This window comes from Eriocheir sinensis, chromosome 9 (assembly GCF_024679095.1).
Source record: "Eriocheir sinensis breed Jianghai 21 chromosome 9, ASM2467909v1, whole genome shotgun sequence".
Taxonomy (NCBI): domain Eukaryota; kingdom Metazoa; phylum Arthropoda; class Malacostraca; order Decapoda; family Varunidae; genus Eriocheir; species Eriocheir sinensis.
This window is the reverse complement of record NC_066517.1, coordinates 10331498-10355724: the sequence shown is the minus strand read 5'-3', so window position 1 is coordinate 10355724 and position 24227 is coordinate 10331498. Positions and strand designations below refer to the sequence as shown.

The 24227-nt window shown below is 41.8% G+C and overlaps 1 protein-coding gene across 1 annotated transcript in view; it reads right to left on the bottom strand.

Moving 5' to 3' along the window:
* LOC126996278 (glucose dehydrogenase [FAD, quinone]-like) overlaps positions 1-24227 on the bottom strand; it is a 46135-nt gene that overhangs the window by 1372 nt on the left and 20536 nt on the right. The window contains exons 4-7 of the mRNA XM_050856655.1: positions 15459-15616; positions 14279-14456; positions 6781-6854; positions 511-662 (exon numbers count right to left, since the gene is read on the bottom strand). Coding sequence (XP_050712612.1) covers positions 511-662; positions 6781-6854; positions 14279-14456; positions 15459-15616 — 562 coding nt within the window. The remainder of the gene's footprint in view (positions 1-510; positions 663-6780; positions 6855-14278; positions 14457-15458; positions 15617-24227) is intronic.

Genomic DNA, 24227 nt, shown 5'->3' with positions numbered 1-24227 from the left:
ATAGTACTACTTCTACAAATACTACTACTACTACTACTTCTATTACGATCACCACTACAACGACGACAACTGATATTACCACTGCTACAGCTAACCACTATTACTTCAATAACTAATAATCCACCTTTTATTGCTTCATTTACTAATAATTCTTCTACAACACCAACACCATCCTCATCATCACTAACCACCAAAACAACTTCAACTACCACCGCAGCCTATACCACCACCATTACTACCAGTAGTAAGGCATAAGAAAGAGCTTAATAAAACCTTTTCCCAAGGCTTTACTCCACAATAATTCAAAGCTGCGTGCAGGTTCAGTAGCTGGAGCCAACTGATACCAGCGTTAGGCACTAGCCAACTTTACAGTTCATATTCGGGATTATGAAGCCTCATGAAACATTTATACAAAGTGTAACCCTACGCATGAACCACTGAAACAGGTAACAGCCACAACTAGTGAAGCTATTTATACCACACTACCATTATCATTACTCCGCCATGTACCTTAGTCTGTAGTCCACGACGCTGCCTGGGTCAGTTTCTGGCGCCATCTTGCAGGTGCCCACGGGGTGGTAAGTGGTTTGCGCCATGTGCCTCACGAAGCAACTCCAGTAATCGTCAGAGCCGTACACGTGGTGTTCACATCCCGGCAGAGTCTGTAGTAGTAGGCAAACTGTTATATAAAGCCAAATATCCGTGATGCAGTGGTGCAGTGTGCCAAACTAAGAATCCGCGCATTCATGTTCGAATTCTGCCCCGGGGTGTCGGCGTGCAGCTCACCCAACCTCTCATCCTCGGACTACTTGATAAATGGATTTGTGGGGAAACCCAGGGCCGAGAGAATACAGGGTCCACGCACGCGCACCTTAAGCCGATGAGGGCGGGGCTAGAGCTGTGACGTCACAGAGTGCGGGTTGCTCTCTCCCCTACCCCCTCCCCCTCTCTCAGGCTTCTCTCTCTCTCTCTCTCTCTCTCTCACCTGCGGCCCACAGGGTGCGGGTTGCTCTCTCCCCTACCCCCTACCCCTCTCTCAGGCTTCTCTCTCTCACCTGCAGCATATTACCACACTAATATTGTATGTAATCCAATTCTGACTGACTTTGAGGCTTATGTATTGCGGGTGGCTCTCTCCCCCACCCCCTTCCCCTCCCTCAGGCTGGTATCTCTCTCTCTCTCTCACCTGCAGCATAATACCACACTAATATTGTATGTAATCCAGTTCTTGCTGACGACTTTGAGGCTTATGTGTTGCGGGTGGCTCTTTCCCCACCCCCTTCCCCTCTCTATGGCTTCTCTCTCTCTCTCTCTCTCTCTCTCTCTCTCTCTCTCTCTCTCTCTCTCTCTCTCTCTCTCTAAGCAGCAGCATATTACCACACTAATATTGTAAGTAATAAAATTCTTATTTATGACCTTGATACTTTTTTACAGTATATATTATGAGAATATGCTGTCAGTTGACATTCTCACTGCACAAAGGATATGAAAGTGGTAGGGGACTAGGGGTCACATTTAATGATACCACTATCAAAAGTAACAAAACACTGGTGCATACTTCGGAAAAGGCATAATAATATGTTAGGATATAGCGATTGGTAGTGTTACAACCAGCCACAACACAATGAGGCATCACTAAACGATGCGGGCGGCCTGAACCGGCAGCTGACCATGCAGTAGCGCACACCCCGCCACGGTTGAACCCAGACTGGCCGCGGCAGCCACCTCGGAGTTCGGACTCTTCCCTGCACGCACCCTGTGACGTCACGACCTGCGCGGCCCGGTGGAGTTTTTGGTGGCTCCTTGCGCGGACCCTGTATTCTCTCGGCCCTGGGGAAACCTAGGGAGGTAAACTGTGATAACGTGGATGTCACACCAGCCCTCTGTCCGGGGTACTGGGTGCTTCCCACCACAGGCTCAAGGGTCAGTGTACCGAAGATGAGTACCGAGGCTAGGCACAGCTATGTGTTCTTAACTTTACCTTATGCACCCACCTATATAGAGTATCCTCACCGATTCGTAGTCATCGTAGCAATTAGTACTTATGTGGAAATGACCACAAATAATAAGAAACTAACACTTGCAACCGTATACAGGCCCCCAAAACAACAGGCAGCCGACGACACTTCCTTGTACGAAGAGATTCACTCTCTAACACAATGCAAAGAAGCAATAATAATTGGGGACTTTAACTGTCGTAACATTGACTGGGGACTGTTGAATGGAGATCGAGAGGATAACAGGCTTATAGAAATGGTGGAGGATTCGTTCCTCACTCAACTTGTAACTCAACTGACAAGAGAAAACATTCTGCTGGATCTGGTATCAGTAAGCGATCCCGACTGTGAAGTTGGTGAGAAAATTAATGGTCGCGATCATCACTTAATCCGTTTTAATGTCAACATAAGTCACATACTCGTAGATACTCCGTCAGTGATACCAGATTACAAAAAAGCAAATTTCCACTAAGCCCGTGAGCTACTTCCCCCTGCGACCTGGGACCAACTTAACCTCACCGACAATACAATCGACAACGCGTGAAACGTCTTCAAAGCTAAGATCCTGGAGGTAGAGAAGGCTACAGTGCCTATGAAATCCAGGCGAGTAAATGGTACCGTAGATCCACTGTGGATGACCAGAGAAATAAAAAGGGCAGTACACTTTAGAAAAAAAGGAATTATAACCTAATGAAAGAGAATGACACTGCCGAAGCGCGTACACAGTACCACAACAGCCTCAGAGCTTGTCGCACCCTTATTCGTAGTTGTAAACGCAACTAAGAAAAACAATTAGCGTGCGAAATCAAGACCAACTCCAAAAAATTCTTCACATACATCAGATCGAAAAAGAAAGTAAAATCCAATATTGGTTCCCTGACAGACGAGACCAGATCTGCAACCCAGGATAGTAAACAGATGGTCAGAATCCTCAACAGTAGTTTCGCATTCGTATTCACAGTCGAGGACATCGAAACACTTCCCAAGGCCCCTGACCCGCCTAGGGGGATCACGCCACTGAAAATTGACTCAGAATGCGACCAAGAAGTGAAAAAGTACTTGGACAAACTCGACACGAACAAATCAATGGGACCCGACAACTTGTCCCCGCGGTTATTAAAAGAGCTTAAACAGCAAATACTTTAGCCACTCACAAACATATTTAACAGGTCAGTACAACTGAACAAGGTCCCAAAAGACTCGAAGACTGCGAACGTATCACCAATTTTAAAAAAAGGAGACATAAGCGTTGCATTAAACTACAGGCCCATAAGTTTGACATCAGTGGCAGGCAAAATACTCGAAAAGATTATTAGAGACAAACTTGCCAAGTTTCTAGAAGACAATAATATAATCTCCGACACCTAGCATGGCTTCAGAAACAAGCGCTTCTGCTTAATGAAACTATTAGACTTCTTCCAAAGTATATATAAGAACTGGGATGACCACATCCCCAGTGATGTTATATACCTGGACTTTCAGAAAGCCTTCGACAAGGTACCGCACGAGCGACTCCTTAAGAAACTTCACTCGGCGGGCATTGGAGCCAATTTAATAGCGTGGATAAGTGATTGGCTCACCGTCAGGAAACAACGAGTGTTACTCGACGGACAGCCTTCCGATTGGCTTCCAGTCACTAGTGGAGTGCCTCTAGGGTCAGTGCTGGGACCCATCCTCTTTATCATATATATCAAGGACCTAGAATCAGGACTGAAATCCACAATATCGAAATTTGATGATGACACCAAGGTGGGTTTTAACTCCCTCACAAAGACCGACTGCGAAATCATTCAGAAAGACCTCAATCACATTATCGAATGGTCAGAAAAATGGCAAATGTCCTTTAATGTTGATAAATGCAAAGTCATGCACACTGGGTCCAGAAATAGTAACTTCACATACATAATGAATGGAAAACCTCTGCAGGCGATGCAGGAAGAAAAGGATCTTGGAGTTACTATCAGGAGTGACCTGAAACACCCGAATCACTATAAAAAAGCATATAACAAAGCCAACACTATGTTCGGGTTCATAGCGAGGAAGTTCGAGTGTAAAACACCAGACGTGATGCTTTCCTTGTATAATACCATGGTAAGACCGCATCTCGAGTATGCAGTACAGTTCTGGTCTCCTAATTACAGAAAGGACATTGATTTACTGGAGAGGATTCAACGACGCGCCTCAAAAATGATTCCAACCTTAAGACCTCAACCGTACGAGAAACGAGTCAAGCGACTCAATCTCTTTACACTGAAGAAAAGACGCCTACGAGGGGATATGATTCAATTCTTCAAGTACCTGAAAAAGTTTAATAACGTCGATTACTCCAAATTCTTTGAACTGCAAACCAACTCAAGAACTAGAAATATCGGTTTACCCATTCAGTCAAGTCGATGTAACACAGTCACTGGAAGGAGTTTCTTTTCAAACCGAGTCATCCGCCACTGGAACAATCTTTCCTCAGAAGTAGTTAATGCGAATACCATCAACTTCTTCAAATATCGAATCGACCGTCATTTCGTTGCGTCAGGAGTAAAGTGAATACCGAGGTGCTTTCATCTGCTCCCCAGGCCCCAAGTAGCTGTCGAACAGATTACTTCACCAACGCGGGCAACCTTGTAATGAGCCAATGGGCTTTCTGTTGCCTTCATTTCCATGTTTCCATGTTAGTTTGTGGCTCTAGTTTCTTCGGAAAGGTTGCCGGCCCCTGTCCTATCCATATGAGCATTCTTGTGTGACTGAAGGTGGAGGTTCTTTTACTCGATCGCTGCTCTCAGTTTTCCGGTCCTACTAATCCAAGTTATTATAATAGGCCAATCATTTTTTTACCTCCGGTGCGTGGCTCCATGATGCTTAGCCACCGCTAAAATAATCAAATTCGCTGTAGCAGTTTTTGCGTTAAAAAAATCATATTTAGGCGAATGTGATACATTTTTGCCATGGTGAAATAAATAAAAAAAATATGTAGAGTTCGGTAATACTCTTTTGACCACAAATACTAGACATGCTAAAGGACATTAAAGTGCATTCCTATAAACCTTGCTGAAAAGACTGATTTATGGTAAACTTTGAAAAATTGGCATTTTTTCGTTCTTTAAAATTCATTAATTAAAAATCGGTCATAGACATATTTGGTAGAAATAAGATCTGGCAATGCACTTTTTTTTGTAGATACCCAAGGCAGAAACATTTTGCAAAAAGAATTTTCAAAATCGCAGAAAAAACCCGCAAAAGTATTTCACACTACATGCGAAAAAATCAGTTTTGAGATAAATGCAGTTTTGTGATGTACACTACACTGCACCATACAGAAATTTTGGAAAGTTTCGTTTAGTCGGCGCAACATCTGTGGTCATATGCCGGAGAGAGACAGAAGGGGAAGGAATTATAGGAGAAGGAACAGATCCCAGGAGACGGGACACAACCCCCGATTAATATCTGGTACCCATTCACTGCTGGGTGGACAGGAGCGTAGGGTATCGGAAAAGCCGCCCAAATTTTTCCACTCCTCCCGGGAATCGAACCCGGGCTCTCTCGGTTGTGAGCCGAGCGTGCTAACCACTGCACCACGAAGCCCCCGCACCATACAGATAAAAAAGTAAAGCATAACTTACAAATGTGTACTCACGTGAAGCTTTGTCCAGGAAGGTCAGTAGTGCGAGGCCAGGTCAAAGTCAGGTCACTCAAGGTCACGTTTAGGTCACCCGTGTGGCTCAAGTCAGAGAGTCCTGACTGCCCGTTCCATGTCAAGGCTCCGAAATTTCATCTATTTTCCACCTCTTCCGAGCATTTTGGCTCCTTAACTCAAGCAAAGCCTTCCTTTTCTTGCTCTTAAGCGTCAGCTTTGTCACGTTTTCACATAATCAAAACAAAGCAACAGGTTGTCAACCCGGTACGCAGATATTGCTCCTACTACCTGAAGGCAACCAACCCCCATGCCATCGCTGCCGCTGCCGCAGTTATCGTATAAGAATATCAAAACCCAATAGACACACAAAAAAACAATCAAAATACAAGGATTACAAGGCATATCGTGCCGAGAGTGGGCGTGGCAGGGCGAACGGGCATTTAAAGTGCTGCCATTCAAATGGCAAATGACGCGATTTACGCTTGGCAGCTGTCGGGATGTGTGAATCAGAAGTCAACGAATTACCTTAAATATTTCCAAGTAATTCAATTTGTTTTACCGAAACCAAGAACCTCCTCCTGATGGAGCAATATTGACGCTCCGTGACCATAGATTATGAAGGATGGAGTTTTGCCGATCACTACATATACAGTGTCATAGTATGCAGTCTGTACTATGGCCTGCAACACCTTCTATTCAGTAACATTTCGTAATGTCTTTTCCTGACGTAGACGTAGTATGTTTGATAGAGCGTACAAAATACTGCGTAAAATTTTATCTTAACCAAAATATATCTTGTACTCTTTCATTGTGATGATATTAATCCATGGCTGTAGCTCCATTACTTGTTGGTAATAATGGCAATAAGAAAAATCAATGATACGAATGACTACATGTACGTAGAGTGTACGTAGCAGCAATAGTGATGTAGAAGAGAGCTAACAGGGAGTGAAGTGTTGGTTATGCTTATGACTACAATTTAGAAGACTAGTGACCATTGAGTGATATGTTGCGTGTGTGTGAGCACACACACCACAGACTCTATGACACACATACACTTGATGCTGAGGAGCAGTCTTCATAAACCTTAAGAAAACTTGATAGATGAAGAGAAATAGAGAAAAAAAAAATATATGCCAAAACGTAGCTTCTTACCATGTCGTGAAAAGTGGCGTCGAAGCCTTCCCTTAGAGCAGACGTGTTTCCAACGGCCAGCACGAACTTGATGCCTGAAGGAAAGGAAAGACCCTCTCAACTCCACCGTCACCAAGACTTTCTTTGGTCAACGTAATATTTTTTGTTTTGTTTTTGTTTTGCCTTTAATGGGTGTAAGGCTGTTGGTGGTGCTGCTTCTGGTGATGCTATTGTTGTTGTTATAGTTGTTGTTGTTGTTGTTGTTGTTGTTGTTGTTGTTGTTGTTGTTGTTGTTGTTGTTGTTATAGTAGTTGTTGTTGTTGTTGTTGTTGTTGTTGTTGTTGTTGTCGCGGGTGTTCTGTTATTGATGTTTTTGTTGTTATTATTTCTAATGCAGCTGCTGTTGCTGCTGCAAATACTAGTACTACTACTACCACCACTACTACAACCTCTACCACTACCTTTGCTACTTGTATTATTTATTTTATTGTTTATTTACAGTCAAGAAATTTGTTCAAGGAGATTATAATGAGAAAGAACTCGCAAAGTATTGCTGATACAAAATGGCTGTTGTAAGAGTGGAGTCATGCAGTTAGAAAATTAAGGAGATATGTTAGCATGAAAATATTGATAGAAGAAGCCAAGAAGGTAAAACTGCTGCGGAATTTAGAGAAGAGTTTATGAGGCACAACTATTTTCTATATACTTTGTTCAGTTGAGCTATGTTGGTGAATCACACTTGGGATGCAATGTTTACAAAAGCGGACAGATATTTTTTTTATGGTTTGCATTTCGGATAGAAAAAAAAAAGGGAGACGACACACAACGTCGAACACCGAGGAAACTGATTTATCAACGGAGAACAAAAAATTGCTATACTACTACAACTGAACACTATTATACGAGCACTACTATACTACTGTAATACTATTATACATCACTAAGACTCACAATGTTGCTGCTATTACTACTACAAAACTACTACTGCTACTACTACTACTATTGTACACTACCAAAGGAGTACTACTATAGAACTATGCTACTATTGTACATTGCTATGACTCAATACTACTACTACTACTACTACTACTACTACTACTACTAATAATAATAATAATAATAATAATAATAATAATAATAATAATAATAATAATAATAATAATAATAATAATAATAATAATAATAATAATAATAATAGCTAAAAAAATACTACTACTACTACAACTAATAATAATAATAATAATAATAATAATAATAATAATAATAATAATAATAATAATAATAATAATAATAATATTATTATTATTATTATAATATTGCCGCTACTACTACTACTACTACTACTACTACTACTACTACTACTACTACTACTACTACTACTTCTGCTACTACTACAGCTGCTGCTGCTGCTGCTGCTACTACTACTACTACTACTACTACTACTACTACTACTACTACTACTACTACTACTACTACTACTACTACTACTACTACTACTACTACTACTACTACTACTACTACTACTACTTCTACTACTACTACAACAACTATTGATTTTACTACTACTACTATCAGCAATACTATAATTATGCTACCACTACTACTACTACTACTACTACTACTACTAATAATAATAATAATAATAATAATAATAATAATAATAATAATAATAATAATAATAATAATAATAATAATAATAATATTACCACCACTACTACTACTACTACTACTACTACTACTACCACTACTACTACTACTACTATTTCTACTAGTACCACTACTACTACTGTTGCTACTACTACTACTACTACTACTACTACTACTACTACTTATATATACTTATATATTCGGTGAAACTTTCTCTGTTGCGCTAGACATATCGAAAGCCTTCGATAGAGTCTGGCACAAGTCTTTGCATTCTAAACTGCCCTCTTTCGGTTACTATTCCTCTCTCTGTTCCTTTATCTCCAGTTTCCTTTCCGGCCGTTCTATCTCTGTGGTAGTAGACGGTCACTGTTCTTCCCCTAAACCTATCAACAGTGGTGTTCCACAGGGCTCTGTCCTATCACCCACTCTCTTCCTGTTATTCATCAATGATCTTCTTTCCATAACAAACTGTCCTGTCCACTCATACGCCGATGACTCCACTCTGCATTATTCAACTTCTTTCAATAGAAGACCCTCTCAACAGGAAGTACACGACTCCAGACTGGAGGCTGCAGAACGCTTAACCTCAGACCTTGATATCATTTCCGATTGGGGCAGAAGGAACCTTGTGTCCTTCAATGCATCAAAAACTCAATTTATCCACCTATCAACTAGACACAATCTTCCAAATACTTATCCTCTATTCTTCGACAACACTCAGCTATCACCATCTTCAACTCTAAACATCCTCGGCCTATCCTTTACTCAAAATCTCAACTGGAAACTTCACATCTCCTCTCTCGCTAAATCAGCTTCCTCGAGGTTGGGCGTTCTGTACCGTCTCCGCCAGTTCTTCTCCCCCGTGCAGTTGCTATCCATAAACAGGGGCCTTGTCCGCCCTCGTATGGAGTATGCATCTTACGTGTGGGGGGGCTCCACTCACACAGCTCTTCTGGACAGAGTGGAGTCTAAGGCTCTTCGTCTCATCAGCTCTCCTCCTCCTGATAGTCTTCTACCTCTTAAATTCCGTCGCGATGTTGCCTCTCTTTCTATCTTCTATCGATATTTCCACGCTGACTGCTCTTCTGAACTTGCTAACTGCATGCCTCCCCCTCTCCCGCGGCCTCGTTGCACACGACTTTCTACTCATGCTCATCCCTATACTGTCCAAATCCCTTATGCAAGAGTTAACCAGCATCTTCACTCTTTCATCCCTCACGCTGGTAAACTCTGGAACAATTTTCCTTCATCTGTATTTCCTCCTGCCTACGATTTGAACTCTTTCAAGAGAAGGGTATCAGGACACCTCTCCTCCCGAAATTGACCTCTCTTTCGGCCACCTCTTTTGATTCTTCTTTAGGAGCAGCGAGTAGCGGGCTTTTTTTTATTATTGTTTCCTTTTTTTGTGTGCCCTTGAGCTGCCTTCTTTGTTGTAAAAAAAATATATATATATTACTACTACTATTTCTACTACTACTACTACTACTACTACTACTACTACTACTACTACTACTACTACTTCTACTACTACTGCTGCTAATAATAATAATAATAATAATAATAATAATAATAATAATAATAATAATAATAATAATAATAATAATAACAATAATAATAATGTTAATAATAACAATAAAAATATCTGCTTACATTACCATAAATTTTAATAAAAAATCATAATAATTTTATAATGTTCTTTTTACTAAACAAAAGCGTGTAATAGAGCTTAAAATAGTATAATCTTATCAGATTGATCATATATTACTGCACGGTTTTGTTTAGTTGAGGGCAGTTTATATGCATCTCCTCGTGCAATTTGCTAAATTTGAGATCCTCTGAGCATCTCCCAAGCCTACCATGTGAGAAAGATTTAGTGTTCCTGGGTGTTCTAATGTTACAAATGAAACATATGTAGTTTGTTGACTTCAGAGCATCTCGACCTGAGACTTCTACTTTATATATAATTTTCATCTCCTCCAGGCAGTACATCTACTTCTGCGACTTCTGTGTCTTCGAACTTATACTCCTTTTCCTTTTTCTCTAAATGTGCCCTGAACATCAACATATACGTCAGATGATCTCCAAACGTCCTTGTGTTTTGTTTTTCATTATTTCTTCTACACATGTTAATTCTTGGTATGGCTCATCACCTTGAGGAACCTTCACCTTGGTCCACAGAGCCGCCTTTTCTTCTATTGTACTAAAGTCAGCCATGTCAGTGGTCTGCTTCTCTTTTCCACCAATGACTGACGCGAAGCAAACATCGGGTGCTAGAAACGGCTAAAGCCCCGTTCACACTGTGCCGACTCTGGGCCACGACAACCCACGACTCTAGGGTACACGAGGTCTTGGGTGTTGATGTGAAAGGGTCGGACATGTCTTGAAAGAAATCTTGAGACTGTTGCGGAGTGCTGCGCCGACATCGTGACGGGAGTCTGGAGTCGTGGGGGTTAGCTCGACAATCTGGCAGCTAGCTGGCCGAATGTCCCAGACAGTCGGCAAGACACCAAGACCCCAATAAAAACTCCCCCCCTTCTTGGAGCGTGGGAACCAACTTGTCAAATGGAAAAGTCGCTGGGTTGTCGTGGCCCAGAGTCGGCACAGTGTGAACGGGGCTTAAGCTGCCATAGCCAGACTAGCTAATCATATACAAAAAGGACATATATGATAACTAACAGCAACTTCAATATTACTGATAATTCTTTATAAATTCAGGAAATTCATAATGTTTCCTGATTAAGCTAAGTAAGTGAACTGCTGATCATAAGAACATAAGAACATAAGAACGTAAGGAGTCTGCAAGAGGCCGGTTGGCCTATACAAGGCAGCACCTGTACACTCAACCCCACCTTACCTCACCATCCATGGCTTTATCTAACCTCTTCTTGAATGTATCTATGGTATTGGCACCCACAACATGGCTCCCAAGCCTGTTCCATTCGTCCACCACTCTACTGGTGAACCAATTCTTGCCTATGTCTTTGTTGAATCTGAATTTGTCCAACTTAAAACCATTGCCACGCGTCCTACCTGGCTCTTTCACTCTCAAAATTTTATTGACATCCCCTTTATTAAATCCCTTCATCCATTTATAAACTTCGATCAAGTCTCCTCGCACCCTTCGCCTTTCTAAAGAGTGTAGATTTAACTGCTTCAGCCTGTCTTCATAAGGCAAGTTTCTCACCCCCTGAATCATCTTTGTCATCCTCCTCTGTACAGATTCTAACATCTTGATATCCATTCTATAGTAGGGGGACCAAAACTGAACTGCATAATCGAGATGAGGTCTAACTAGTGCTAAGTAAAGTTTGAGGATGACTTCAGCGCTCCTATTGCTCACGCTCCTTGAGATGAAACCTAGTACTCTGTTTGCCCGATTTTTAGCCTGAATGCATTGAGCCCTAGGACCGAGGTCAGCGCTCACTAGGACTCCTAAGTCTCTCTCACGCCCAGACCTGCTTAGAGGAGTGTCATTTAAGGAGTAATTGTGTAAGGGGTTATTCCTACCTACGCTCAAAATGCTACACTTCCCGACATTGAATTCCATCTGCCACTTCCTCGCCCAATCATATAGTCTGTCAAGCTCATCCTGGAGAACGGTAGCGTCGCTGTCTGATTGGATTACTCTACCGATCTTGGTATCATCTGCGAACTTACTGACATCGCTACTAATTCCTATGTCCAAGTCATTGATGCAAATAATAAAAAGCAGAGGACCCAGCACCGACCCCTGTGGGACTCCACTCGTAACACTGCCCCATTCAGATTTCCTACCATTGATTTGCACTCTCTGCTTCCTATCACTAAGCCACGCCCTGATCCAGTTCAAAACTTTCCCATCTACGCCATGAGCCTGTAATTTTAGTAATAGCCGGTGATGAGGGACTTTGTCGAACGCTTTACTGAAATCTAGATATAATATGTCATAGTTTTCATCTCTGTCAACCGCCTCGATTACTTTAGTGTAGAAGGACAACAGGTTAGTAAGGCCTTTGTGAACCCATGTTGTGAATCATGAATTAAATTATGCTTTTCTAGATGGTCCCGAATGCTCCGGGCTATAATTGACTAACATCTTTCCTACAACTGATGTTAAGCTAATTGGGCGATAGTTTGAGGTGGCTGACTTGTCTCCCTTTTTGAAAATCGGCGTCACATTAGCTACTTTCCATTGATTGGGCACATACCCAGAATTTACCGACATCTTAAAGATATCGGCAAGAGGGCCACTAAGGACTTCCTTGCACTCTTTCAGAACCCTTGGGAATACTTCGTCTGGGCCCGGCGATTTGTTTTTCTTCAACCTACCAATCTCATCCTGGACTACTTGCCTAGTGATGATCACATCCCTCAACTTGTCGTTCTCGTCACCCTCATATGTCTGAACTCTCTCCGGAATGGTTGTTAGATTTTGCTGTGTGAAAACTGAGAGGAAATAGTCATTCATCATTTGGCTCATATCTTCTCCATTCTCAACGAGCTCTCCCGTGTTTGTTTTCAACGGTCCAATTCTGTCCCTTGTTTTTGTCCTGTACAATTTGAAGAAGCCCTTGGGATCGCTCTTGGCCTCGTTGGCTACCCTAATCTCATAATTTCTTTTTGCTAGGCGGGTGTTCTTCACCGACCTGGCTAGCTCAACATACCTACCCCTGAGGTGGATCTCTCCGTTCTTTATTTTCCTATAAATTCCTCTCTTCAAGCCTATTTCATTCTTGAGTCTGCGGGTCATCCATTTGGGGTCGTTATTTTCCTTCCTACATGTTTGGTAAGGGATATCCTGTCTCTGACCCTCTGCAATTTCTCTAACTAAATTATTGTAGGTCATTTCTACATGGTTCCCCTGTCATTCCGGTTCCAGCCCTGAGATCTGGCCCTCATCCAGCCCTAAGGTTTCCCAATTTACCTCCTCAAGGTGTCTTCTGAGCCCCTCATAATCAGCTCTTCTAAAGTCGGGCACCAACACAGGGTTGAGTTCATGGGTCACCGCCCAGTCTAATTTAAACCTAATTTCCTTGTGATCACTGCCACCTAATTCTCCCCCAACATCTAGCTCGCTGATCATATACTCGGTGTTAGTTAAGATCAAGTCCAGAATGTTGTTACCCCTGGTGGGCTCTGTTACTCTGATAATAAATGATTTTGTGAAGGTGATAGTAATCATGACCTAACTCAAGATATGCATAAATTTATTGGCAGATTTTATATTTAGATGGCTTGTGTGGGGTTAGAATAATTCCCAGACAGCATCCAAAGAGGCAGCCACACTGAAGATAAGGCCTAAATATGATATATATTTATGCTATAGTATTTTTTTTCATTTTTCACTTAGTAATTTTTTCTACATGATCATAACTAGACGCCTTTGTACCTGCAAATTAGTAGATAACAATACATGCCTGTAAATGATCTCTAAACTGAACAACTCACAGAATAAAAATTTTAAGGGATTGAGTTAAAACAACATCAGTATTAATCTTTGTATGTTTCAATGCCCGAAAAGTGAAAGTTCGCCTAATTGCATAATTTATGCAAAGTAGGTTGTGTTAAAACAAAGCCGTGCACTATTATAAATTATGATAAACCTGATAAGATTAGACTATTATAAGCTCTATTACACGCTTTTGTCTAGTAAGAAGAAAATTATAAAATTATTATGAATTTTTATTGAAATCTATGGTAATTAAAGCAGATATGCAAATTATCTCATTAATTATGCACGATACAAAAAATGGCCCAGGCAAAAATTGATTTATTTGATGTTACAGAAAAAAAATTACCCTAGAAACAACTGAGAAACCTGTAGTAGAGAAATTTATCGAATTGTTGTAAGATGTTCCCTGTCTATTAGTTGTAATGGTAATAACACACTAACCTCGTACAAACGTCCTCACATCGTCTGGGTGGCTGAGGAAGTTGGGGTTGATGAGGGGAGGGTCATGAGGGTTGCGGGACTGAAGGCGAACATTTCCTCGACTCTTAGGGCGCGTGAGCATTGGGCCAATGCTGAAGGTATCTTTCCCGAACAGTGACTTGTAGTACGTGTTGAAAAACTGAGGGACGGTAGGTGGTGTCAGTGAGGCTCAAAAGTGAGGGAAACAAATAATATATATATATATATATATATATATATATATATATATATATATATATATATATATATATATATATATATATATATATATATATATATATATATATATATATATATATATATATATATATATATATATATATATATATATCAACGAACTGAGGAACGAAAGAATGACGAAATGCGATGCCCAAAGTCAGGGGTAACTACCTCAATGGGAAAAGAATAGGAATCTATGAATGTAAATAATGTTCCACAGATATGAAAGAAAAAAAATCAAAAGTAAATTGAATAAAATTATTTGCACGGTGAGGGACGTAGATGGGGAGAGAGTTTGGAAGATCATGTGGTGAGGAAAGAAGCTCAATCTAGGTAATAGAAAGGGGATCTATGAATCGAGGGACAAAGAAAGGGCACTCATAGGGGAAAAATGCAACAGAAAGGGCTTCAATCAAGAAAGTTTTGATAATATATGAACTAAGGAAAATGGAAAGTAATGGAGATGCCCAGAGGCGAGGGGAATTAGTCTTAAAGAAAGGTAGATAAAGGTACAGTTGGTACCATACACTACAGCTACGCGTGAACATCCGAGGTACAAAAGTTTATCTTTACAAGTTTTCCGCAGGTACCCATTTATCGACCAGTCCGAAATGAAGGATGAGCAGCGGAGTGAGCTGCACACCAGCTGCCCAGCCCTGGATTCGAGCTCGGGCCCGAAGATTCGATGTCAGAGACGCTAACCACTACACCGCGGAGGCGTTATCAATAAAGAAAATAATAAATAAACAACCTGAGAAAAAAGGTGTTTAAAAAGCTCACAGATGAAACCCCGTCTCTCTCTCTCTCTCTCTCTCTCTCTCTCTCTCTCTCTCTCTCTCTCTCTCTCTCTCTCTCTCTCTCTCTCTCTCTCTCTCTCTCTCTCTCTCTCTCTCTCTCTCTCTCTCTCTCTCTAATCACGTACATCTCTCCTGAAGCCTATGAGGTCGTTGATGATGAGGCCGTAGTCCATGCTGGGACTACCAGATATGAACAAATACTGCAGGTCAGGCCAGTTCGGGTCACCCTCCTCCGCCCTGCTCCATGCATTGCCTTCGAGAGAGAACGGGCTTGTGAGGGGACCTGGAAAAGAGATGAAAGCTGCATTTCATTTGGGAGAAAGTCAATTTGCGATTGTTTCAATTGAACGCCAGTATTCCACTTCAATTGGGCGCCAACATATCAGAGAAATTATATGACTACTTATGACAATTATGGTGGCGGAGCATTCAGAAGCATGGACTCAGTAAAGAATACAAAGATAAAACATAATTAATTTACTTTATAAACTCCCCTCCTACGACTTTTATCCTTCTCTCTCTACTTTTATCTCGTTTCCTTTCCGGCCATTCTACTATTGCTGTGGTAGATAGTCACTGTTCTTCCCCTAAACCTATCAACAGTGGTGTCCCACAGAGCTCTGTCCTATCTCCCACTCTCTTTCTGTTATTCATCAATGATCTTTACACAACAAACTGTCCTATCCACTCGTACGCTGATGACTCTACTTTGCATTATTCAACTTCTTGTAAGGCAGTAATGTATATAATATCATGTACAGATGTTTTTTTTATTATTATTATATCAAAGGATGCGGCTTAAGAGCAACAAAAAGAGTACAAAAAAAAAAAAGCCCGCTACTCGGTTTGTTGGAAAGGTAGCTGTTTATGGCCTTGAGAGGGAGGGTGCGTGACGCATTAGACTGTGCATCGTGGACACCGGATGCTTGAAACTTTCAGCGAGAAGCGAGAGCTAAAACAGACAGGGAGCACCAGGGCCCGGATCCACAAAGGCTTAGTGTGTAGTTTTGGGCCCTTAGTTCGTAGTTTTGAGAACATCGAGATTCACAAAGCTCGCGCGGCAATAACTACCAACTAATCGATGACGTCACGGGTTAGCGCGCGGATCTACAAACGTTTACCGCGCTCTGTGTGACGCAAAATTTGTTGTTAAATAACTACTGCCTCGGAGCTGACGGTAACGCTAACAATATTATCAAAATTACGTATAAATGCTTATAAATCGCGTTTTTCAACTTGAAATATAACTTTGCGAGTAGAGGAGGCCCATTTCTTTATAAAATGTTGAGATATGCACCCTTTGAGAGGTATATGATAAGTGTGGGCGGTATGGCAACACCCGGACGGGGGATTGCCAGACCTCCCTCCTCTGCCTGCCGTGGAGGATGGCTTGGCGACGAGGAAAAGTTGCCGAACTTTATGTAATTTCTGATTTACTAGGGAGAATTTTGCGTTTTCCTTCTATATGTAGATACAGAAAGCGTTAATTTACCCATACATGTCAACAGAACGATCTTACAATATATAATAGCGAAGAAATCTGAGGCATATAGCTGCCCAGGCTCAATTCTGCCCGAGGCTTAATTTTGTCGATGACAGGGGCCTATATATTTCCTTCCCCTGTCATTATTAATGAATCTCAGGTGTCGCAACTTGGTGTGAACATGCCCTAAGTATTCACCTGTGGAAATATATTGATGTATATGTGATTGGTATCCTATTTTCTGAGAAAAATGAATGTGCAATCATGGGTGTCGGAGCGCTGCTGGAGGATGGCTTGGCGACAAGGAAACGCTGCCGAACTTTATGTAATTTCTTATTTAATGAGGCAAATTTTGACATGGTCTTTGTCATCATAATAAAGAATGATGATCATGCTAGTTCTAGACGCCATATCAGTCGAAAAGAACCCCACATACACGAGCTTGAGCTAAGATAACAGAGGCATGTGGATGCCCGGGCTCAATTTTGCCCGAGGCTCAATTTTGCCCGGGACACCGCCCCCATCCGTGGAGGGACCATGGACCTTCGTCAGGTGACAGCTGGCCCATGAGTTGGGCTGCAGATATGGCAAGACAGTCTTAATTTTCCCTATTCCTTCCTTCCGTCCTTCGTTCTGTCTGCCTCAATATCTGTCCCATATTTCTATTTGCTTTCTTCCTGCCTCAATCTCCTCCGCATCTTCTTTTCCTTCATCTTAAGCATGTTCGTGGGTAACAAGACATCAAACAGCAGAGTTACCTTGACGTAAATGTGCAGCAAACAACGAAATAATTGAATTCGTAGATTACGATTTAGTACAGTTTGCCTTGAAAGGAAGAAAAATGGGAAAGGAGAATGGGTTTCTTGAACCAGCAGCTGGAGGGGGCTCCCTAGGATTGGCTGACGGTTCTGTAAACGTGCTTGTGATTCGCTGCAAGGCCAATGACGTCATCAACCAATCAGCGGCCTCGCTGACTTAGCGCGCCTCTAACTACAATCTAAGGTTTGCTTCGTGAATCTGACGCTAACGTCGGTAGCTAAATCAATAGTGCGTAGTTATGTTAGTTCGTAGTTATTGAGTCTGTGAATTCGGGCCCAGAAGTCGGCAGAAGCAGAGGGCGAGGCAAGTAGGCAAGACGTGCGCCCCGCTTTGGGTGTGGCTCTTTTCCAAAGGCTCCTCACATCACTGTAACTATACTTTGACTGTAAATATTGTTAAAAACTAAAACGTACGTTTAATATACCAGAGAGAGAGAGAGAGAGAGTGAGAAAGAAAGAAGTGAAGGCAATCCGCTCAGCCATATCTACATCACTTCCCAGTTCACAACTTATGGTAAGGCCTTTTGTTATCTTACCAACTTCAATCAACTTGCGGTGTAGGGAACGGTGACTCCTGCCCTGACAGCGAGGTAACAGTGTGAGGCTGAATACCATTATCAAACAATACTAGTGTTACCTTAAATAGACATTACACGTATCAACCTAAATGCCTAACATATAAAGGCAAACATAAATGGTGGCAGCATGTAACGGGCCGATCCGAAGTGTTATATCTCTCTTTCTCTAATATAATATAACAGTGAACGTGTGTGTGAGGGCAGTGAGACGGTCTCTGTGCCAACTAGCAAACCGCTGACCAAGCGCGTGACCTTTCTGCCCCGTGAGTCGAGTCAGCCATAGCCACACCCTGGCGCACGCCCCGTCCCGCACATCCTCCGCAATCATCACAGGGTGGGTCTTCACTCATTTGAGACATCCGTTCGTCTACCTACGACACAGCCTGTCGTGGGTGGTCACTATTCTTCGCCAGGCAACTCGGACCTGTGAGGGGGACTTTCGCTGGGCGTGATTTGCCCGCCGTCCTTCCCTCTCCGCTGGTAGGCGACGGACCCGTCACCCCTGCTGTCTCCAGCTGGGCGAAGGACGCGAGTGTTGCTGAGCTGCAGTCTTCGAAATTTTCTGGTATCCACACACATTTAGCTGACACTACATTGATACGGTTTCAGTAATTACACCACTTGTACCAATATTTTAGGTGAATTACTTGTATTTTCACGTGTTTAGGCGTGTGGAGCCGTATCTAATTTTCGTTTTCAGCTGTTGAGTTTTTTTTCTGGTGTGTGAATGTTTAATATTTCTCCTGAACTGTAACATTGTTACGCTTTAGGCATGTTCATTCATTTTCTTTTCTCCTTTCTTTTTTTTCTTTTTTTTTTTTTGCATCAAAGGGGAAACAAAAAGAGTACAAAAAAAAAAGTCCGCTACTCGCCGCTCCCATAAAAGTAAAAAGTAAAGAGTAGCCAATAGAGAGGTCAATTTCGGGTGGAGAGGCGTCTTGATACACTCCTCTTTGAAGAGGTCAAGTCATAGGCAGGAGGAAATACAGAAGGAAGACTGTTCCAGAGTTTATCAGTGAAGGGGATGAAAGAATGGAGATGCTGGTTAACTCTTGCGTAAGGGGTTTGGACAGTATAGGGATGAGCATGAGTAGAAAGTCGTGTGAGCCGAGGCCGCGAGAGGGGGGGAGGCATGCAGTTAGCAAGTTCAGAAGAGCAGTCAGCATGAAAATATCGATAGAAGATAGAAAGAGAAGCAACATGGTGGCGGAATTTAAGAGGTAGAAGGCTGTCAGTAAGGGGAAGAGAGCTGATGAGACGAAAAGGCTTAGACTCCACTCTGTCCAAAAGAGCTGTGTGAGTGGAGCCCCCCCACACATGAGATGCATACTCCATATGAGGGCGGACAAGGCCCCTGTATATATGGAAAACATCTGTGCGGGGGAGAAGAACTGGCGGAGACAATACAGAACGCCCAACCTAGAGGAAGCTGATTTAGTGGGAGAGGAGGTGTGAAGTTTCCAGTTGAGATTTTGAGTTAAGGATAGACCGAGGATATTTAGTGTTGAAGAAGGTGGCAGCTGGGTGTAGTCGAAGAGTAGGGGATAGGTGTTTGGAAGATTGTGTCGAGTTGATAGGTGGAGAAACTGGGTTTTTGAGGCATTGAAGGACACAAGGTTCCTTTTACCCCAATCGGAAATGATAGCAAGGTCTGAGGTTTAAGAGTTCTGCAGCCTCCAGTCTGGAGTCTTGTAATTCCTGTTGAGAGGGTCTTCTGTTGAAAGAAGTTGAATAATGCAGAGTGGAGTCATCAGCGTATGAGTGGATAGGACAGTTTGTTATGGAAAGAACACAAAGGAACACAAAGGAAGAACAAACCACAGCAGACCTGCTGGTTCTTACGAGGCTGTTTGTGACAAGCTACACTAACTATCTAATCAAAGGTGGAAGATGAAGGACAGCAAAGGCGAAGGCTCCTCCCCACCCCCCCCATCCCTCCAGCCAAAGGTGGCATGGAAATGATGTAGGAAAGAGGAAAGAACTACCATTACTGCTACCACTAACCGGGCGATAAAAACGGACAAGGACACCAGTATTCGAAAGATCTTAACGTTATTATGACAATGAGTAATATCTTAGTTGCTGGTTGGATTCAAAATACTTGTCTAATCTATTCTTGAAGGCCGTAACTGTTGTACTATCAACGACATCACAGGGCAGAGAGTTCCAAACATTAACAACTCGATTGAAGAAGAAGTGTTTAGCTTCGTGCGACGAGAATCTTTTACCACTTATCTTCAAATTGTGATTTCTTCTTGTTCTATTTGATCGATCAATTGTAAAGTAATCTTCCGCATTAATATCACTGAATCCTTTAAACATTTTAAACATTTCTATTAGATCGCCTCGCATTCTTCGTTTTGATAGACTGAATAAATTTACTTCTTTAAGCCTTTGTTCATATTATGATAAATTTATCAACCTAGGAATCATCTTTGTTACTCTTCGTTGAACCCATTCCAACTTTTCTATGTCTTTTCTGTAATAGGGAGACCAAAACTGTACACAGTACTCTAGACGGGGTCGAACCAACGAATTATACAGTTTTAATATTACTTTTTCCGATTTATTATTAAAGACTCGTCCGATGAAGCCAACCAATTTGTTTTCAGTTTTAACTACCTCTGAACAATGCTGACCGGGCTTTAAATCGCTTGATATAGTGATTCCAAGATCCTTTTCTTTACTTACTGCAGAAAGTTGTTGGCCATTCATTACGTACCGAACGCGATTGTTATTTTTTCCGATGTGCAACACTTTACATTTGTCAACGTTAAATTTCATTTGCCATTGATTGGCCCAACGTGCAAGTCGATCTAGATTTGATTGTAAAGCTTCTTCGTCGAGTGTCGCAGTTACTTTACTAGCAATTTTTGTGTCATCAGCAAATTTTGATACTTTGCAAGTGAGCCCATCATCCATATCATTAACATAAATTAAGAAGAGCATGGGGCCAAGCACTGATCCTTGAGGTACGCTGCTTCTGACATCGAGCCAGTTAGATGTAACACCGTTTAGAACTACTCTCTGTTTCCGCTCAGAGAGCCAGTCCACAAGCCAATTGTGAATGTTACCCGAGATACCGTGCGCCAATAGTTTGCTGAGCAATCGTTGGTGGGGGACCTTATCAAATGCCTTTTGAAAATCCAGATATATGATATCTACTGATCTGCTTTCATCGAACACCTCAAAAATATAATGAAAAAATCAAGTAAGTTAGTTAAACACGAACGTTTACTACGGAAGCCATGTTGCGAATTATTTATTATATTATTTTCTTCGAAGAATTTCACCATATTGTCGCGAATGATAGTCTCCATTAACTTACAAACAATCGATGTCAGGCTAATTGGTCGATAGTTTCCTGGATGAGACTTGTCCCCCTTTTTGAAAATTGGTGTGACATTTGCTTGTATCCAATCCGACGGAACTTTTCCAGCTGTTAAAGATTTATTGAATATGATGGAGAGCGGTTTACAAATTTGATGTTTGATTTCTTTTAAGACCCTAGGGGTAATTTTGTCTGGACCAGGAGCTTTGCTTACTTTAATCTTTTCAATTGTGCGTAAAATGTCACTTTCTAAAATGAGCACGCCACTTAACATCTTTTCGGTCCTTCTAACCTCCGGCGGTTGAGGTGATAAACAATCTTCGTCGGTAAATACGGATGCGAAAAAGTTATTTAAGATTGTAGTAATTTTATTTACATCGTTCGTGTGGTTACCATTATCATTAGCAAGCGGTCCGATACTACAAGTGAGAGACTTTTTATTATTTTCCTAGCTAAAAAATTCTTTAGGGTTAGATTTACTCGTTTCCGCTATATATTCTTCGAGATTTTTCTTGCTTCGTTTTATTAATTTCTTGGTTTCGCGGCGAATTCTGTCTAACTCTAGTTTGTCAGCCTCACTCTGAGTTGATATGTATCTACTATATACGTGTTTTTTAAGAGATAGGCTATTTTGAATTTCGTTATTCCACCATTTGGGTTTCTTCTTAAAAGCTGAACGTCTGTTACGATAGGGTACGCATATGCTTATGGCATTGTTCAATATTGTGGTGAAGGCCCCCCAAGATTTATCAATATCTGTTTCCGCCGAGATTTCAGTCCAGTCAGAATTATTTAGAATTGATCGGTCTTACGAAATTTGCTTTCTGATAATCAGGCACCTTTTCTTTACTAGGAGTTACTTTACTTTCTTTCATATTGATGCTGAATGTGATTGTTCGGTGATCGCTAGAACTAAAAATTGGACCAACATTTACTTCGTTAACTAGTTCAGCTGTCGTTGAAAAGATAAGGTCAAGTATATTATTTTCCCGAGTCGGTTCTTGAACGTGTTGATGTAAATCACTCTCTAGTAAATTTGTGTACAGGTCGAGCCATGTATGACAGTTCAACGGTTCACCCCATCTTTTCACTGGCAAGTTAAAGTCCCCAACAATTACTGCCTCGCAACTGCTACTTGTTTCTAATAATAATTCACTTAATGCGTGGTCGATATCAAGAGTCTGTCTTGGTGGTCTGTAGATAAGACCAATTACTATTTTACGAGATCTATTTTTAATTTCAATGAAGACCGTGTCTACATTGGTTATAATATCTGTTTTCACGGATACTGGATGGAGAGAGTTTTGGATATAAAAGCTAACGCCTCCACCCTGTCTGTTCTCTCTTTCATGACTAAAGATGGTATAACCCGGTAATCTATATTCCGCAATGAAATCTCCATTTGAAGTGTCTATCCAAGATTCTGTGACTCCGATGATGTGATAATGATTTGTAGCTGCGAGGACTTCCAAGTCTTCAAATTTATTACGTAGGCTACGAGCGTTTACATAGCAAGCTTTAATGTGATTCGAGTCGGGGGTTTCGCGGGTTGAGTGCTCCCTTACGGTGGAGCTGCTGGTGTTCTCGCCTCCGTGTTTTTTGGCTTTCGAAGAGCCACTTGGTCACAGAGCAGCCTCCCGAAACGGGCTGTTCCAACAGGATTTAAGTGGATGCCATCACCAATAAACAAGTCTGAATCGTAGTAAAAACTGTTCCACAAGTTAGCGAACTGGACGTTTTCTTGTGAGCAAAGGGACTGAAGTCTGTTGTTTGTGCTGAAGGCCTTACTGTAAAAGCTAAAAAGCTAGAAAGAAGATCATTGATGAATAACAGGAAGAGAGTGGGTGATAGAACAGAGCCCTGTGGGACACCACTGTTGATAGATTTAGGGGAAGAACAGTGACCGTCTACCACAGCAGAGATAGAACGGCCGGAAAGGAAACTGAAGATAAAGGAACAGAGAGAAGGATAGAATCCGAAAGAGGGCAGTTTAGAAAGCAAAGACTTTTGCCAGACTCTATCGAAAGCTTTCGATATGTCAACCGCAACTGAGAAAGTTTCACCGAAACGGCTAAGAGAGGATGACCAAGAGTCAGTTAAGAGAGCAAGAAGATAGCCAGTAGAACGCCCCTTGCGGAACACATACTGGCGATCAGATAAAAGGTCAGAAGTGGATAGGTATTTTCTAATCTTCCGGTAAAGGATTGATTCAAAAGCTTTAGATAGACAGGAAAGTAAAGCTATAGGGCGGTAGTTTGAGGGACTGGAACGGTCACCCTTCTTAGGCACAGGCTGTATGAAGGCATACTTCCAACAGGAAGGAAAGGTAGATGTTGACAGGCAGAGGCGAAAGAGTTTCACCGGGCAGGGTGTTAGCACGGAGGCACAGTTTTTAAATACAATAGGAGGCACTCCATCAGATCCATAAGCCTTCTGAGAGTTGAGGCCAGAGAGGGCATAGAAAACATCAGTCTTAAGAATCTTAATAACAACCATAAAGGAGTCAGAAGGGGGATGAGTAGGAGGAATATGCCCAGAATCATCCAGGGTGGAGTTTTTACAGAAAGTTTGAGAGAAGAGTTCAGCCTTAGAGATAAATGAGACGGCGGTGCTGCTGTCAGGGTTAAGGAGAGGAGGGAAAGATGAAGAAGTGAAATTAGAGGAGATATTTTTGGCTAGGTGCC